The 17,946-nt window shown below is 32.0% G+C and overlaps 2 protein-coding genes across 2 annotated transcripts; one reads left to right on the top strand and one right to left on the bottom strand.

Moving 5' to 3' along the window:
• Positions 1-271: 271 nt before the first annotated feature.
• LOC132747286 (latent-transforming growth factor beta-binding protein 4-like) lies at positions 272-5,268 on the bottom strand. The gene is made up of 4 exons (XM_060736612.1): positions 5,147-5,268; positions 3,658-4,842; positions 2,836-2,927; positions 272-2,534 (listed from the first exon to the last, which is right to left on the bottom strand). Exons 1-4 carry the CDS (start codon positions 5,183-5,185, stop codon positions 2,396-2,398), a joined length of 1,455 nt encoding a protein of 484 aa, XP_060592595.1. The 5' UTR covers positions 5,186-5,268; the 3' UTR covers positions 272-2,395.
• A 1,569-nt stretch (positions 5,269-6,837) lies between these two features.
• LOC132747282 (uncharacterized) lies at positions 6,838-15,587 on the top strand. Its single transcript, XM_060736609.1, has 13 exons — positions 6,838-6,931; positions 7,709-7,786; positions 8,084-8,125; positions 8,594-8,673; positions 9,017-9,082; positions 9,383-9,512; positions 10,876-10,998; positions 11,524-11,694; positions 11,933-12,103; positions 13,036-13,190; positions 13,606-13,702; positions 14,826-14,987; positions 15,334-15,587. Exons 2-13 carry the CDS (start codon positions 7,762-7,764, stop codon positions 15,585-15,587), a joined length of 1,476 nt encoding a protein of 491 aa, XP_060592592.1. The 5' UTR covers positions 6,838-6,931; positions 7,709-7,761.
• Positions 15,588-17,946: the final 2,359 nt, after the last annotated feature.

Raw genomic sequence — 17,946 nt, forward strand, 5'->3', positions numbered from 1 at the left:
AAATTATATAACTTTATGTTTACAAATTTTATACCTGCTAATCTAAATGTTTGACCCACAGGACAGGGCTTACTTATCACTGTTGGAGATAAAAAAAGATGCCATATGCATCAAAGATGTTGGGCGGGACTGATTTTGAACCCAAGGGCATAATTTCGTTTAAGACCACAACTTGATGTCACAAGCAAATATACATGTATAAGCACTTGGCATTGTAGTTTCATTAGATTAATAACACACTTATATAATAAAATGTTATGCAACATATAATAAAACTAACTGACCCTCATGGTAGAGATATGTTTCTTCACGGGCATTATTGTACCACTTTTGTAAATCAAAGGCTAATAAATTACTTTGCCTTTTTTATATAGAGGATTGAAACAGGTAGTCAGTCATACCGAAGAGGAAAACGGATAAGTTGCAAATCAATATATCATAAAAAAAACGTGGGGTTGCTAAGAGTTACAAGACGGCAATGAGGACATTATATCATTCATACAAAACCCTTAGGCTAAAAAAATGTGGAAAAAGACATAGCGCAACATTGTAGGTCATCAAATTTAGAACACTACAGTCTCTTACTAGTAGTCAAAATTTAGTAAAACAAAACCAGTGAAGATTTGTTTTGTTTTAGTTGGTTTTAACTGCACATCGACAAAATATAGGTCATATGGCGCTGAAAAACAAGTGAAGTAAAGGAGTAGGGCATGCATTTGTCATAAAACAAGTTTAACAGTTCTAATATTAGCCTGTTTAAATTCTTCGTGACCTTTGAAATGAATAATTTGAGTTCTTAGAACGTGCAGCGACAGGACAAAATGTTTCCTACATTTACCCCTCACCCTCAAATCTTGTATTTGTTGGGACATTATATAAGATTGAAATTAGCAGACAATCATAAAGAATGCCATTTTCAATGGATACTCATTTTCTATGAACTACATGTACTGAAGTTACATCTGTGTAACACTTGTGATGCTAGTTTTAATCCTCACCCGTTTGCTGGAACCGAAAGTGAATAACGTTTGCCACTTAGGTTTTCTGCTGTTGGCTGACTATCTTTAAATTTTTATCTATATTTCCTAAGAGTGCAATTCTGAAGGGCTTATGCCATTGTGACATGAATGAACTAGAGTTCTTATTGTATCTTTATCATTATAGTAATGTGTTTAGTTTCTCTCTCTGCCTAATAAGGAAATAATGTTTATATAAAAGATAAACAAAATATCCAAGTTTCTCAGAAGGATGAAACTGATTAAATAATGTTTCAACTTTTCTCTATTTTAAGTAATTTGTTTAGTAAAGTTCTGAGTTCTTTAAAAGTGATCAGGAAACAGTTTTTTAGGAACAGACGAAGAGACAGAGGGCAAATTTTACACCTGCCTTGTTGTAACCACAATATAACATTTTCAAAAGCAAAATTCTTGAACTAAAGAGGAGAAAGCTCTTGAAATTAAGATGCTAGACTTATGAACCTTATCATACATGTCGAGTGTGATGACAAAAAACAAAATCTTATGTCTATAGTAGATACAATTTATAGTAACAACGGCAAAAAATGAAATCAGAAATATGTTTCAAATATATAACATTTAAAGTAACAAAGAAGAAAATTAAACAACATCAACAACAACAAACAACAATTTTCAAATAAATTTCAATGGGTCATAATTCCAGAAATCGTCAAGCTACACGTTGATTCTTCTAATACATGATTAAAGTGAATATAAAGAAGATAAACTTGAAGTTTTAAGTAGATACATTAAGGAACAAAGAAGTTAGAGAAAACTTAATAAACCTTTCTTATGAAAATTCTAAATTCAAGGTTATTAATTTTAATATTTTTGGTGCTAGAGTAGTGAACATTGACATGCATGATCTCTTACTGTAATCTAGATATATTTCAAGTTTCTTAAAAATACATTCAATACTTACGTACGGTCAAACGTACGGAGGATAAACCTAAAGTCCCCTTTGGTGTGAGTGGCAGGGGACAAAAACAGGCAACATGTCATAAGGGTGATTAATTTAACAACATGACTAGAAAAAAAAACCCTCACCAAATTGGAAAGAAATGTGTCTCAAAGAGTGACCATAATTCAGACCTGAATTTCAAAGAATACTTGATGTAGTTGATGGAGATAAAATAGAGTCATAAAAACGTTAAATGTACTAGAGGTTATTGTTCTTACTTTACAGAGGGTAGACTCGGAACTTAGATATTTTTATTGGTATAATTCTAGAAATGCATGTATGAATCCAATCCATGCATTTATTATTGAGATGCAACCTGCATGCAAACTGTTAACTAGACAAAATTTAAGCATGAAAATCCCGACGCCGACCTTTATATTCGAACAGAAGTTAAAATCAAAGTATTAAACAGTTATTTCTAAAGATCTGATGCTCCAGATTCATGTCCATGGAACTCCATATACAGCGGATTCTCTGCCTGAATTTGTTTTACTGTCGTAGAACTTGTTACCTCGAGTGAACCGTTAAGACGAGTAAACCCAGACGCCTTCCGCAGTCTGTAAAGGAGGAACTTTGTAACATAAATATTTATTTTGCACATGAACTTAAATTTATTCTGAATTTGCACTAACACAAAAGTTACAATTTTGTTCAACTCACAGTTCCTCACAACAAAAAGCATCAATAGATTTAAGTCGTGTTTTCAAAAATCAGCATCAAAATGTTATCTACAGATATCTTCAATGTCTAATCTTAAACAAAATAAATTAGATACTTTGATAAAATGATGAGTTTACGATTCGTTTTAAGAACTACAATCTATGTTGTCCAAACGAACTGGAAGAAGCGTTTACGTACCTTTTCTTGACCACAACCAGAGATACTAATATTCCTGTTATCAATACAACACCGACCAATACAAAAATATACCAATGGTTCTGTGCCCATGGCTGAAATGTCATAATCAAACATTTGTGACATGAGTGACAAACACTAATTACACAGTTCTTGATAACAATACTTAGCTAAGGTGTAAAAAAAAACAAATTTAAAAGCCCATTATGCCCCGGAAATACTTTATTTCGTATTTCTTAAAAGCTTTTTAAATTTCGTGTACTTATATACTATATAGTATCCAAAACATTACTCACTGGCCAATAACCTCAACAATCTTTTTCTTCAGTAACTTTTTGGCAATAAGTACAGTGATTTTGTATTTTGTATAGAAGTCAAAATACTAATTTGTTTATAGTATGCTACTTTTGTGACGATTATTTCACATTTATCACTTCTTTCGTCAGGTAACAAGTATCAAAGTCTCTTAAACCATCATAATTTAAATATTATAAAAATCATGTTTGTCCGTTATAAAAAATGTTTTGTTTTAGCTATAAAGAATTCGATTGAAAACGGAGATTGTCAGTTTACTTACTTTACTTATTAGAAATGGACCTATAACGAACCTCAAGCCAGTACAATTTATGTGTACTTTATCTTGCAAGAAAAAGCATCTGCTACTTCTGATCATTGTACCTTTCTTTGGAGCCTATATATTTTTAACTTGTACCTGTCTTTCGCAAAGCAGACGTAATTATTTACTGTGGTGGTATTAAGGTATACTGAATTAATGCCAGCTTTGAAAAAGTTTTTGAAAACTTATATAAGTTAACATATACTTACAATACTACTTCTGGTTGTTTGTATATTCCTCCATCTGTCTGCAACCTGACTTTTTCCTAGTGGTGAAGTTGTTATGTCAGATTTTTGTACAGAATGAGGCGAATATACTTTTGACAATGTCGAATATGAGCTAGATGAAGAACTAGTCACTGAAGCATGCATATCGGATGTTGGTAAAAATGCTTTTGAAGTAACCGAAGGTACGGAAGAGGTTGAAGAAGTCCTAAGTAATGACGTTTTTATAGTTGTAGCAGTTGTGACATCAAAAGGAGGTGTTGATGAAAAAGCAAATATTGAAGACAGTAAAAGTGATACTTTGTGAGTTGTTTTTATAGAAGTCGATGAAACAGTTGTGGATGTTACTATTATTTTTTCTTCGCAAAGTTTTCCTTGAAAACCATGGTTGCACTTACACTGAAATGATCCCTCTGTATTTACACACAAGCCATTGATACATGGAGAATTCAAGCATTCATTTATATCTTTGCATCGTGGATTACTATAACCATTTTGACAGACACATTTAAATGAACCTGGTGTATTCACGCACGTTCCATGGTTACAAATACTGGCTGACAAAGAACATTCATCTTTGTCTACACAATCTGAGCCATCATATCCTGGATAGCACATGCATTTATACGACCCTGCATTGTTCACGCATGCGCTGTTATTGTTACACGGATGTTTGTCACATTCATTGGTATCTCGCGTGCAGTGCGCCCCTTGGTACCCGGCATTACACAAACACTTAAAAGAACCTAAAGTATTTTGGCACGTACCATTATGACAAGTACCAGAAGCTATCGAACATTCATTGATATCTCTACAATTGTAGTTTGAATCGAATCCAGCAAAACATTTGCACAAGAATGTACCGTCAGTCGCTGGTTGACAGGTGCCCCCATTTTCACATGGATTCAACAAGCAAGGATCCGCCTGTTTGTCACAATGAAAACCTGTATATCCTGTGTTACATGCACAGGAATACGAGCCTGGGTTGTTAACGCACGTACCATTTTGACACAAATTAGATACCATAGAACATTCGTCACGATCGGTACAATTCGGAGATATAAAACCAGCATAACAGGAACAATTATAGCCTGGGGAGCTTGCTGAAACGGAACATACGCTGTTTGGCCCACAGGTAATATTATCACAAATACTGCTTCCGTCTAAAGTCTGCAATCATAAAATGATTAAACAAATATGATTTACATTTGTACTACAGAAACCTAACAGTATGAAATACTCGTATACAAAATATAAATCCAGTTTTGGCATTTCGGAGTGTATTGCCAGCTAAATGAAATATATATGGCAACTTTACATGCAAATCGATAACATTGGCCAAAAAGTTGAAAAGATTCCATATAAAACCCTTAACAAATAAGGTACCGAACGATAAAAACAACAACAAAAACAACCATAAAAACAACCAACAACAACAAAAACAACAAAACAAAGAAACTGAACAGAAACATACCTTTGAATATAAGAAGACAATTATTATAAACCCTTTCATTTTTATAACTTTATGATACTATACATCAAATACAAATGAAATAGCAAAAGTGTCAAAGAGAGTGATAAAATAATATTTACATAATATATGTATGTTGTGATATCGATAATAAACAGGTTGGACATGTACATATTACACGATTATCAGTCATAAACAGTAGAGTTTTATCTAGGTATTGGTGTTATAAGATATGTTATCATTGTAATTATTTATTTTCAGATTGGTGTACCCGTTACGGTGAAGGAAAATCATTGTTTGCATTAATTGAATGATTATGAAAATGTTATAAAAGGTATTTATTTTACAAGCATGTACATATATCGGACCCGGAATGGGCTTCTCCAAAAAGTTATGTCAGGGTAGTCAACTTCATGTTGACCAGTACTGTCATCAATGGATTTTTAACATGCACGATATACAGCCAAAATATCTAGATAATTAATGGAATATTTAGTTGCAGGAGTAGAAAAGACGAGACTTATGCATGATTACCACACCCCCTTTAAAAGTGGGTGTGATGACAAAACAAGTTGCCCCTAACTGCACTGTCCTATGGTGGCTGATTTGTGCAATTCGTGTTTTCGCCCCGCGACCCCGTCAATCGAAAAGTCAAGAATTAACAAGATAAAACGGCGGGGACGCGGAGCGGCGCGAAGTTAACTAAATAAAACCTCGCCCCGCGGGGGTGCGGGGCAAGATATAAGAAATAAAACGGCTTTGGCGCGGAGCGAAAACACGCTTATTAGCGCCCCGCTTGTGAGCGTCCTTTCGCTCCGCGCCCCCGCCATTTTAACTTGTTTATTCTCGACTTTTCGCTTTGCGGGGTCGCGGGACGAAAACATAAACTTCGCCGCGCGCCCTCGCTTATTAGCATGTAAACTTCGCAGCGCGTTCCCGTTAATAATCATGTTTTCGCTCTGCGCCATCGCCGTTTTATTTCTTAAATCTTGTTGAAGTTTTATTTATTAAACTTCGCCCGCGCCCTCTCTAATTAGCGACTTTTCGCTCCGCGCCCCCGCTATTTTAACTTGTTAATTTTCGACTTTTCGCTTGGCGGGGGTCTTGGGGCGAAAATACGAATGGCACAAATCAGCGACCATACTGTCCATATTTTGGCTTGATATTATAATTAAAGCAAAGTTGCCAGGCATACTTATCTACCAATGATAGTAATCAAATATTTCATATTTGATTTTTGCTGTTTTGTATAAAATTTAGAAAAGACATACATGTTAAGTAGTAAACAAGAGGGCCATAAACACCCGAGTCTAATTAATCAACGTGTATCTATTCCTAAAATAATTCGTGACATACAAACAAAACAGTGACTTTTAGTGAATTGCATGAATTGACACAATATTTCGAAAAATTTAATATTAAACTTAAAATGAAACACATGCGTTTCATCGTCGCGAGACAAACCCAATATTGATCATCAATCTACTACGACCAAGGCTGTTATCGTTACTTACTTCCTTCATCCGGACAATGGGCATCCGTGGAAAAATAAGCTATATTACATTCCGATGTTATCTTCCCGAAATGCAATACAAATCTGATTTGGAAAACTGGCTTTACACTACTAAATGTCACAACAAATAATACTTAAGGCAGTGTTAAAATATATACATTTATAATTACTTCATTCGTTGGTTAGAATAACACAGCTTTTCATCAGGGTTTATATTTTCCTTCTTCCTCTTATAGATGCTTGATGTGATGGTACAGGAAGCCGGATTAGATACTGTAAGTTATTTTATTGTACATGTACCTGGTTATTTTTTTTATATTAACTAATCCTATATATAATTTTGTAGAACAACACTTTATTTTGAAATTGTATTTTTTATATCCATTGAAATTGAAAATGAAATCAATACGAGGCACATATACTTGGATGTTTTCATTCATTAATTGTCTTTTTTTCACAACGTTCATTTTGTTTCCTCAATGAAGCAAATAGCTTTTTATTATTAGCTGAAAGTTAAATAGATTGATTGTAAATTTATCTGATTGCCGTTCCTGTTGTTGAAAATGGCATACGCTGATAACTCATCGCACATATTCGCAGCTTCTTATAACACGATGTATAATTTGCTTACAAAAATATATGCATAAGTCTACGTTTTCATATATATGAAAGCAAGGACATGATATTTGGTTTCTTTGATAGCGCAAATCTTTTGAATATTAAAATAAGGTAATAAACAAAGCATTATCAATTTAATTTATTGATAAAGTATGGCCTTTACTGCTGCTTATTCTACTCCATTTATTTTTTTCTGCTATCTACGTCTAAGTATCTTTTTTCTTCAAACACAGAACAATGCAAGGGACAAGCGAATTAATAGATTTAACATCACATGTGCACAATATTGGTAAGAAAATAAGTGAAAAATCTTGCTGTAAAAGCTGTTCCTGTTTTATTTTCCGATAACTCCTATTTAACATTTCTATTGTACTTGTAATCACCTGCATTTATGTGATTTGTTGTTTGGCAATTAAACTGTACAATATTTATAGATACAAAGAGAGCTGAAAGTACATTGCGGTAAAGAAGTAGTCAGCGATGAAAGATGAAGTCAACGATAGTGGAACTTAGTAAGTCTATTGTCAATTTCTTTTGTAAAAAATGCAAGCCATTTCTTTTGTAAAACAATATTTGTCTTCTTTTTTTTTCATTGTAAATATAAACAAAAATACTTGTCATATCTCAGTCGCGTCAAAATTGAGTAAAAAATGACAACTCTAAATAAACTTAATTGCATTGTTGAAAAGATCGTATCTTTTCAATACCACAATAGCCAAATCTTCATATTTCAACTTTTAGAAAGAAATTGTTTTTGAAAAATGTTATCTTATCTAAAACAAGTTTAACATCATTGTTTGTTTATACAGTTTGTGTATTGTTCCTTTGTGTTTCTGCAATCAACAGGGCAGGTGCGTACCAACTTCTTTTCATACCTCATGCCGCGTGTCACTTCCTTTTAGCAAAACTTAAATAATATTTATATCAATCTTGCATGCAATGTGTTTTCTTTAATACCCTTTGTAGTTTAAAAAATATCTTTGAGATGTATACATTTGTATGTCAATAAATGATTTAATAGTAAGTACCAATTACAGTAAGTTGCAATGAATGGTGATTTAATACATAGAAAAGTGAAAAATATCATCATGTTTATCAGTATGATTTTAATTATGTTTTCCAGATAGATAATTTAGAAAATGGTCAAAATATGCGCAGTGTTTGCTTGTTTCAATCGCTAATAATATTTACTTGAATAAATAACGAATACACTGTGTACACATGAGCGACACAATAACAATACATTTTAAGCATAATACCCTTGTAATTGTGTTGATAAGTTACATAAGGTTTCATTTCATTACTATGATTTGTTTTAGGTTCCTTGGAGTGTTACATTTGCTCTAATGCTCTAAATATAAATGAATGCAAGTCAACGGAAATATGTGTGGAAGGGCAGGTAAAATATTACACCATTAAATTATTTCAAGATCAGCAAGTTATTTATGTTTGATCATTTTTGATGCCCAAAAGACAGTGTGTATTGTCCGTTTAAATGGTCGATCAAAAGAATCTTTATTACAATAATATGATGGAATATTGACTGCTTTCAACATGGAAAATCCCTTATTTACATTTTTGGTTTAATACAATAAGGGAACGAATACAAAAGACAAAATGTCACAAGCAAGTAGAAATAAGTTAAATATAAATTCATAAATGAATTTAAGAAATAATGTTTTGTGCAATTGTAACTTGTGTTACCTAGTATCATTTGTAAAATTCAATTTACAATTTCATAGGTTTGTTTCAAAAAGCGGGACTACACAAACCAGGTTCAGTTTGACATGGGATGCATTGACAAAGAGGTAAATAATAGTAAATTCTGTAATTACAAGCCAATCTTTTGTGCTAAAAAATGAAATGCGTTTTAATATCATTTTTGATACATATACCATGCAACTTATTCAAATTTCATTGCAAAAGAAAAGTAAAAATATATTGTACAATAAACAAAAATAAAATACAGTTTATCCAAATATACAAAACAAATATTTATTGTTTTGAATAACTTGTTTGAAACTGTTGTACCTGCATTTTTGTTGAGTATTTCACGTATCTTTTAAACAGATTTTAAATAATTTGTAACACTGTTTTAAATCGTACAGAGTTGTGGTACATACTTTACAAGTCAAAATGCTTCAGAAAATGCAAAAATGAGCGCTGAAAAGACAAGTTATTGCTACGAGTGTTGCTCCAGGCAAAAATGTAATGAGGATCTTTGTGACTATCTTCCAAGTAAGAGGCATACGTCTTATTGCTGTTTAGTTATGATTACTCTCGAAATAATTTTTGATAGGCTGTGACTACGCCAAATGTCTAGACCTACCATGAACTGCATTTTTACACACAGACAGCGCACAATTAGAAGTTGTTTGTAGCAATAACTAGCAATGTAAGGAAGAACTGACCCAACTTACCTGATGTATCTTACTTTTCCTCAAGATTAATTATTTCTCTGTCAACGGTAATCAGCTTTTCAACCTGCCATCTTTTACTAATTTTGGTACATGCATAAACATTTACCCTCTAGTTTTTGGTATGTTTCGGTCGGTCTCACAAAATCTGTAAATATTGGAGACAAGCGAACAGGTACACCGGTTCTAAATCTGTTTGAGAATTGTTTAAGTATTTATCTGCTTCCTAACTATAAGCAAAGATGGAGAGACCGGATAGTTCTGATCCGCCAAAAAGTAATATGTTTTGATTTCTTCTATCACAGCATAACATGTCTGCTGAAGATGTATATAATTGGCAGTAAAAATTAAAATGATTCGCTGGTGTACTTCAAAAGAACTGACACTGGATGAAAAATATTTTTGAGTTACAAAACAAATATAATTATATTCTAAGGATCTTAGATAAACTGAAATATGTTTACTGGTATTAGCAAATCAAATCGATCGGAACAAGCAAAAGTGTTGTCAATATCCTTTGTGTATTTAAATTAGGCGTGACGGTTTGAAAGTATGAAAAAAAAATCAAATCGTTCAAATAGAATGACTTAATATAAAAATATTAAATATTGTAGTAATTCTTGGCATGCTCGAATCTGGGTGTAAAGTCGTTGTGATTGATCCACAGATATTTTCTGAATAAATATTTTAATCTTTTCAAATACTTCTGTCAGAATGTGAAACTATTAGCTATTACAAATAAAAACAATTAAAACCAATGTATGCAATTACACCTTTGATCCACGTCGATGACGATTTTACACAGCAATGCAATAAACTACAATGTACTAGTAAATGCAATTAACCGGGTATTTAAAACAAAATCAAAACCTTTGATATATTTTATCATTCTGATTTGCACAAAATCAATGTGATACAACATTATACCAAATTTTGTCAGAATAATTTTGTCAACAATTCTTATTGCATAAAATTATGTAATAATTAAAAAAAAAAGACATGAGTGAAAATATTTACATTGTATTATAATTAGATTGTTCCCTTTCTATTATTTTGTTGCTATTTCGTTTCCGTAGACTTAACAGGCAAAATATGTTTTGAATGAATTGTACAATTGGGCACGGCTAAGACAACAGAAAAATTTATTTCACTGAAAAACAACAAAATATTCTATTTTTTCCAAGACTCCTTGTGCCAAGATGACAAGTCGGTTGATTGTGCTAAATTGAACTCGATGTTTAGCATTTGTAAGGTTACAAGTCAAGCAAAGAAGATTTGTCCAAAATATTGCAATCTCTGCAATCTGGGTGCGTAGACTTTTTAATATAATGTGTTCATCATTTTCTTCCAATGTCTGGCTGAAAGCATACCTGTACCAAGTCAAGTTTGCAAATTACTTTTCGAATAAGCTAGTTTTATTTATCAATTCGGGAAATATGTCCATATATTTATCCTACTGACAATGCAACTAAAATTAAAACAATAAATAATAGATCTATACATATAAAACGAATCTGAATAAAGTAAAGATAAAGGTGGATTTATTGTTCAATTGTTCATTGTTTAACACATAACCTTTCAAAGCTTGTATAATTGAATGAAGATCCTACAGCCATACAAAAACATTATTTAACTTTATAAATGAAGGCATCAAGAAACCCTTACCTTCTGTGTAGTTTTACACTTTAACGCATACTTCTCCAGACCAAATATCACTATCATTTTCTCAATCCAGTCCTCATTTAACTTAACAATGTCCTTGCGACATTCCTCAATTTGTGTTTGTTCAAGATTTCAATTTTTTTAAAATTATATATGCTTTATCCATGCAGTGGATGGAAATTGGTCTCCATGGTCAAAATGGTCATCATGTGACGTCACTTGTGGGCTAGGGTCACTGTTCCGACATCGGTCTTGTACCAACCCAGCACCGCAAAATGGGGGCATTGATTGCCCTGGTAAAGAAACCGAGCGAAATACGTGTCAACTGAAGTTATGTCCAGGTAATTTAACCATGGCTGTAAAAATTATGTCTTTAATATATAATTAACATAGAAACCTAATCGGCAAAAAATATTGAAACACTTTCTGTCAATTGTTGGTAAAGGTTTAACATATTTGATTATTTTGATTAGTTGTGCAATTTGCAATGGAATTTGAAAAATAAAATTTAAATTTGCTCAAACAATGCAAGTAGCTTGAAAATGTCCTTATCGATTAACGCATTCTGTGATATAACAGTACACGGTGGATGGAGTTCATGGGGCAACTGGGGAAAATGTTCAGCAACTTGTGGTGTAGGAATGCGAACACGTAGACGATCATGTACCAACCCACGTCCACAGCGTTTTGGGGACCACTGCTTCGGCGACAATATTGATGATGAATTGTGTAACAGTGAATCTTGTACAGGTAATAACGTTTTCTAATGGAATTTTTTCATCTTTATTACACATTTTGTTCCAATAAGTGCTTTTTCTGATCCTGTGTCTTTAAATAATGATAATTTTAAACTAAACTATTTCAAGAAAACATTTATCCTTTTGGTCAAATTGCTATGTTAAAACTATAATATTGATACATCACAAATCAAATTCGTCAATTTTTATTTCTCACAACCGTATAATTATTGCACTTACCATCCCGTCCGTATGCATATTATTGGTATATTTACGAATAAACAAAATGGCGGTCAGCCATTTAGCACAATGTGTTCCGAATATCTTTGCTTTAGGAAACAAATTAATATAAATACGCTGCTACTTTTGAATGCTCACTTTTAATTTCATTTGATTTTGTGAAATAAACCTTAAAACATTTAACAACCAAACTATCATTGCCTTAACATTTAATCTATTTGGAGCGATTTTTTAGTAATAAGATTCAAAACAGACACCATATGTCTACATAACTTTAAGCATATGTCATTGTTCCGAAAATGTCTTGAAAGTAGAGACATTTAATGACAATTAAGGGAATTAAAAATATAAAATAACGAATGTCTAGAATAAGGCCTTTTTAATTTCTCTCTAAAAGGAAATTCTTGCTTCGAAAACCTTTATAATTATCAAATAGTGCCACGGGCACATCTTAGATTTTCTTCTTGTGTTCTTCAGTGCATTAAATCAGCTTTGCATAAAAAATGCATTCACAACACTGGTATTACTATTGCATTACACTTATAATAGGTTTTACAAACATTCTGCTTTCTCTTTAATGATGGTGGTTAATTTATTAATAGGAGATATAACGTTTTATCTTACAGCTATTGAAATTATTATTTATAAATATTGTGCTTTTCAGACTACAGTTATGCTTAATTAAACGTGTTAACTTGTTATTAGATAGAGAACGGATATTTGTACCAGACACAGATTGCTATGATATAAATAAACATGAGGGCAAGAAAATAAGTGGAGTATACAACGTACGTCTATGGAAAACAGGCAAAGTCATACCTGTGTATTGCGACTTTGATACAGATTCGGGAGGGTGGACGGTGTGTTTGTTGTTTTTTTTTTGTCATTTTGTTTTGTTTCAGATAAATGTTCTTATAACACAAACACATTCTCTTGGTATTCTTAGATAAAAATAAATTCATTTATATGGTTATGGTTAGTAATCTTCATGGTGATCAAAGACTCAGCAATTTGTTCCAATAGTCACCAATTTGCGTTAAAGTTGCATTAAACATAACAAATGTAATGCCTACCATATCCAAGAAATAAAAAATGATGATTTTATTGATATTCACATCATTACAACATTTGTCTTTTATCAATATGGTAAAATAAATATTGATAAAATCTTGATAATTAGATGTCCATGTATATATAATTTTTAAGGTTTTAATTCACATGATATCAACTGATTAATGTATACTAAATAAATACACATTTATCCATTTACTACAGGTCTTTCAAAACCGATTCAATGGCAGCATTGATTTCTACAAAAGCTTTAGTGATTATGAAAGGGGATTTGGTTCTGTACATGGCGAATTTTGGTTAGGTAAATTGCAATATAATATTTTAATTTTGCTATACTAATTACAAGTGTACTTTATGTGTTATGATCGTAAATAAACATCACAATGATATTAAATTAATTTTAGTAAAACATGTTTATATACATTCACAGTGTTACTGTTTCTGCTAAATTGTTGGCCACATTTTAAAGCGTAGCTGGTGTTTGGTAACTTTTCACAATTTTTAAAGAAAACTCAAACGTATTTTTAAAATAGGTTACGTTGTACTCGGCAAATGTAAATCTGATTTTACATGTTTCGACTTTTTGAATTCATAAATAAATCTAAGTATGCCTGTTTAATAAATTATGCAAACAGTTAAACAGGGCTTTCAGTAGGATTAGCCCAACAAATTGTACTACGAGTTGATTTATTCGCTATCTTATGTATGGACAATATCACACCACTATGACAAAGAAGCGTTTTCCGACCAAACACAAAATATCCCCAGAGTCTGAATCGCATGGGTCAATTCCTCTTAATTAGTCCAAGGATGCATGCCTCTTAATTTTGATATAACGTAATGTTTTACTTTTGAAAGTGATATTTAATTGTTAAGAATGGTAAAGAATGGTTATCATTAAAATATAAACTTGATATCAATTGAACATATCTATCATTTATTTGAAATTTTTGTTCGTGTGTTTTTCGATATTTTCATTCGTATAAGTTTACAGAATTGTCATCTCTACTTATATTCACTTCTTCCCTGTAAATTCTACTGGAAGTCAAACTAATTTTAGACGATCTTCGGCCGAAATAGAAGATTTTTTTATGCAAATGATGTACTACGAGTTGCATATTACCATTTAGCTCACGTGAGCACAAAGTCCTCATAAGTGTTGTATTGAACCCTTTATCCACCCATCGCCGTTCATTTTTATCCACAGTTTCTATACAAAAAATATCTTATCTGAAATTACAAGGAAGGTTTTAAACAAAATTTACAGGAATGATTGAGGTGACCAGCTACAAAGGTTACATAAGTAGTTCCAGTCTTTACAGTTGCGACAGTCTTTACAGTAAGTCTAGTAATTACATATATAGGTGAGTAGCAGAGAGATTAATTTTGAATTTCTATGTTAAAAGTACATTCTTATCATGCAGGTCTTAAACATATCTACGAAATGGTGTCCCATGGGAAAACAGAGTTAAGGATGGACATGATCGCGGCTAACGGGACATCTGCATACCAAACATTCATAAACTTTCGCCTTAGTGATAGTCCGTATTATACTATCCATATTGATAAAGGAGTTGGAAATGTAGGCAAGTAATAACATGTAACGAAATCGTTAAACTGTTTATATTGTGAGATTATTATTATCTATTTTAAGAAATGATAGAAAGTACGGCAAAAGACCGTTAAAAGCCATCAAATACGTCAAAAGCGAAACTAGTTTATGCTATTTTCGGGCTTGTGTGTGAAGGACACTAGATATTTTACAATACTAAAGGTTTTAACAAATTCGTTTAAAATACGTACTTTTTAATTATATAAGGAAATGAAACATAAACGTTCAGGATAAATCAAGTTGGTTCAAAAGACGAACATCCTCAAAAAATTACATTTGAAATGCATTATTGTTGTCTGAATATTTGAATCATTTAACAGGTCTTGGCATGGGATTATTATGCAGCTATGGTAGTTATTTTTCAACCTACGACGTTGATCAAGATAGAAGAGGAATTCATTGCGCTGTCAATTATCATGGTGGTTGGTGGTACAGTGCTTGTGTTTCGGCTAATCCTAACGGAAAATATGCAACTCCAGGAACAAATATCGGCTTCAAGGGCATGTACTACTTCCCATTTACAAAAAATAAAGATTCGCTGAAAGCAGCTAAACTGATGTTTCGAAGAGTTTAAACATTGTACATTTATAATTTATACTCCAATATTTTCTTTATTTTTAGTAAACACTTCATTTTTCACCAGGAAAATTATATTTACACTTACAAGACACTTGCAATTATAATGTTTTAAAATATCATTTTTACAATATTCAAATAGATTATTGCGTGTTAATGTTTTTTCTTGATAATCATTGAAATGGCACGGATACTTTTTTTCTCTCATTCATTAAAAAATATCTTTCCAAATAGGTTCAGTCAGCCACTGTGTATAGTATATATTAAATATTTGGCTAGCTTATACATAATAATGTTTCTTATATTAACAAGCATATTATCTTCTTTCATTTTATTAATATTTTTTGTGATTCTGTTACACTTGCTTAACTGTATAATTACACTGTTTGCATCATGTATTCATTGTTTAAAAAGTTTTTATCTGATTACATGATTATATCAGTTTCCATGTTAATGAAATCATTCAAATCTAAAATAATGCTTACGAATTTGGAACATTTCAATATTCAATATAACATTTCCATGTTGTTGTTTTATTACTGAAATTTCGCCTATTCTCAGCGTTTGATAGCAAAACAAGAGCCTATATCAAGTAGACATTCATATATCTTAAGATAATCTTAAAAGATAGAATTTGTGTGGAAATAATTGAATCCCATTGACCATAGACTGGAAGACTGATAAACTTTGTTGCATTAAACTCAGAAGGTTAATTGATAGCCTGTTTGAAAATAATTGTACGGAAATACAGATATATTAAAGACTCTTTTTAGCAATTATTTGTGTGCCGTACATGGTACATTTGATGGCCAGTGCGGGGGATGTAGACATCTGCCAAACCGGAGTTGCCGTACCCAGGGTTTTCCCAGGCCAAGTCTTGGGACGAGGCTTCTTGCAGGAGAAAGTAATGCAAAGACGTTGGTAGAACGTCATAATACTCATAATAAGCATTACAATATGCTAAAACTAAAGTTGGTGAATTAAAATTTAGAAAACATCTCATACATAAGAGAATAAACCACTCTCAGTGGTGAGCTTGCTTTTCACTGACAGGATTTGTGTGCCGTACATGTTACAATATTTCCTATTAAGATATGTTTTAAAAGCATTAGATTAGGTTTTTGAGTTATCTGCGAAAGAAATAGCATATACGACAGAAATTAAATTTGTATATAAAGATTAAAGGAAGCTTAGAAATTGTGATCAGAATGGCATTGTTTTGACATTAATTTACCTTTTATCGGGTTTTTGTAAAGAATTGGAAACTTACGTAAATATAACTTTTGTCTTTGGTGAAGCCTTGAATAACCTTTTGATTAAAAAATTGACAACTAAGGTAGAACTATAAATATTCATAACGTATAAATCCTAAAATCATTTATTGAAAGGTTTGCTTGATGTGATATTTGAAAAAAATGCATAAGAGTGGTAAAAGTTATGGATGATACTCAAATACGTAACAACTATTTTTGTAGACAACGTCCGACCACATTGTCAATAGTGTAAACAAAACAGACATTAAAGGGGGCTTCAAATCGCCAAATCGGATATTTGTATTTTGAGCATTTCATTATTAACCTATCCAAAGTGGTTGGTTCATAAAAACGAAATACAATTTTTCCAATATTGACGTCTGCAAATGATAAGGTGTATATAATTGTACATAAAATAAGTGTTCTCATCAGATTGTATGTTTTAGTAAGGAAGAAATAAATAAATTGGCTAAAATAAAAATGTATGTTTTGTGTTGAAACCATTTTTAATCTCATATTTGCTTACAATTGCTAAACGTTACTGATACATGTATACGTGGTAACTTCTATACATAATCGTCGTCACAAATATCTTAATCACTGCTACCGCAAGAGTAGGGTTCCAGGCCATGTGCTGCACCTATTTCTTATGTCTCTGTTTTAAGAAAATTAACAATTGATTCTTGTACCGGATTGCTCTTATACCCAATTGACCATGAAGCATTTGTCACTGGCAAGGTTCTGCTAGTTTGTCCTCTTCCAGACAGTGCAATATTATTTGCTCGTTTAATTTTCTCTTTTATGATCTTTTTGAATGTCGCATGCAACTTGGATCCAAGCCTTTAATTTCTGACAACGGAGCGTATTTGAACTTTCAAGAATATGAATACATATAAAAAGAGAATCAAACTTTATTTACGAAACACCGATAAACACACAAATTTCCTCGGTTTAAACAAACTGTTATTATTGAAATATCGGGATTCACTAGATTAAAGATGCAGTCTACAAACAAACCCATAGTATTGAAAAATATCTAATACGTTTACCAAAGTATGAACAGGAAATAATGTTTAAATTTCGTACAAATAACACGCACTTTCC

Source organism: Ruditapes philippinarum, unplaced genomic scaffold (genome assembly GCF_026571515.1).
Source record: "Ruditapes philippinarum isolate M1 unplaced genomic scaffold, ASM2657151v2 ctg8696_1_1_1_1, whole genome shotgun sequence".
Taxonomy (NCBI): domain Eukaryota; kingdom Metazoa; phylum Mollusca; class Bivalvia; order Venerida; family Veneridae; genus Ruditapes; species Ruditapes philippinarum.

What these genes read in the sequence shown, in the direction of transcription:
- LOC132747282 (XM_060736609.1), top strand. Translation starts at nt 7,762, where the DNA reads ATGAAGTCAACGATAGTGGAACTTA. An exon ending in GTCAACGATAGTGGAACTTA is followed by an intron (nt 7,787 to 8,083) that starts GTAAGTCTATTG and finishes TTGTTTATACAG; the next exon opens with TTTGTGTATTGTTCCTTTGT. An exon ending in TAAAGGAGTTGGAAATGTAG is followed by an intron (nt 14,988 to 15,333) that starts GCAAGTAATAAC and finishes ATCATTTAACAG; the next exon opens with GTCTTGGCATGGGATTATTA.
- LOC132747286 (XM_060736612.1), bottom strand. Translation starts at nt 5,185, where the DNA reads ATGAAAGGGTTTATAATAATTGTCTTCTTATATTCAAAG. An exon ending in TTGTCTTCTTATATTCAAAG is followed by an intron (nt 4,843 to 5,146) that starts GTATGTTTCTGT and finishes TTATGATTGCAG; the next exon opens with ACTTTAGACGGAAGCAGTAT. An exon ending in AAACAACCAGAAGTAGTATT is followed by an intron (nt 2,928 to 3,657) that starts GTAAGTATATGT and finishes ATGACATTTCAG; the next exon opens with CCATGGGCACAGAACCATTG.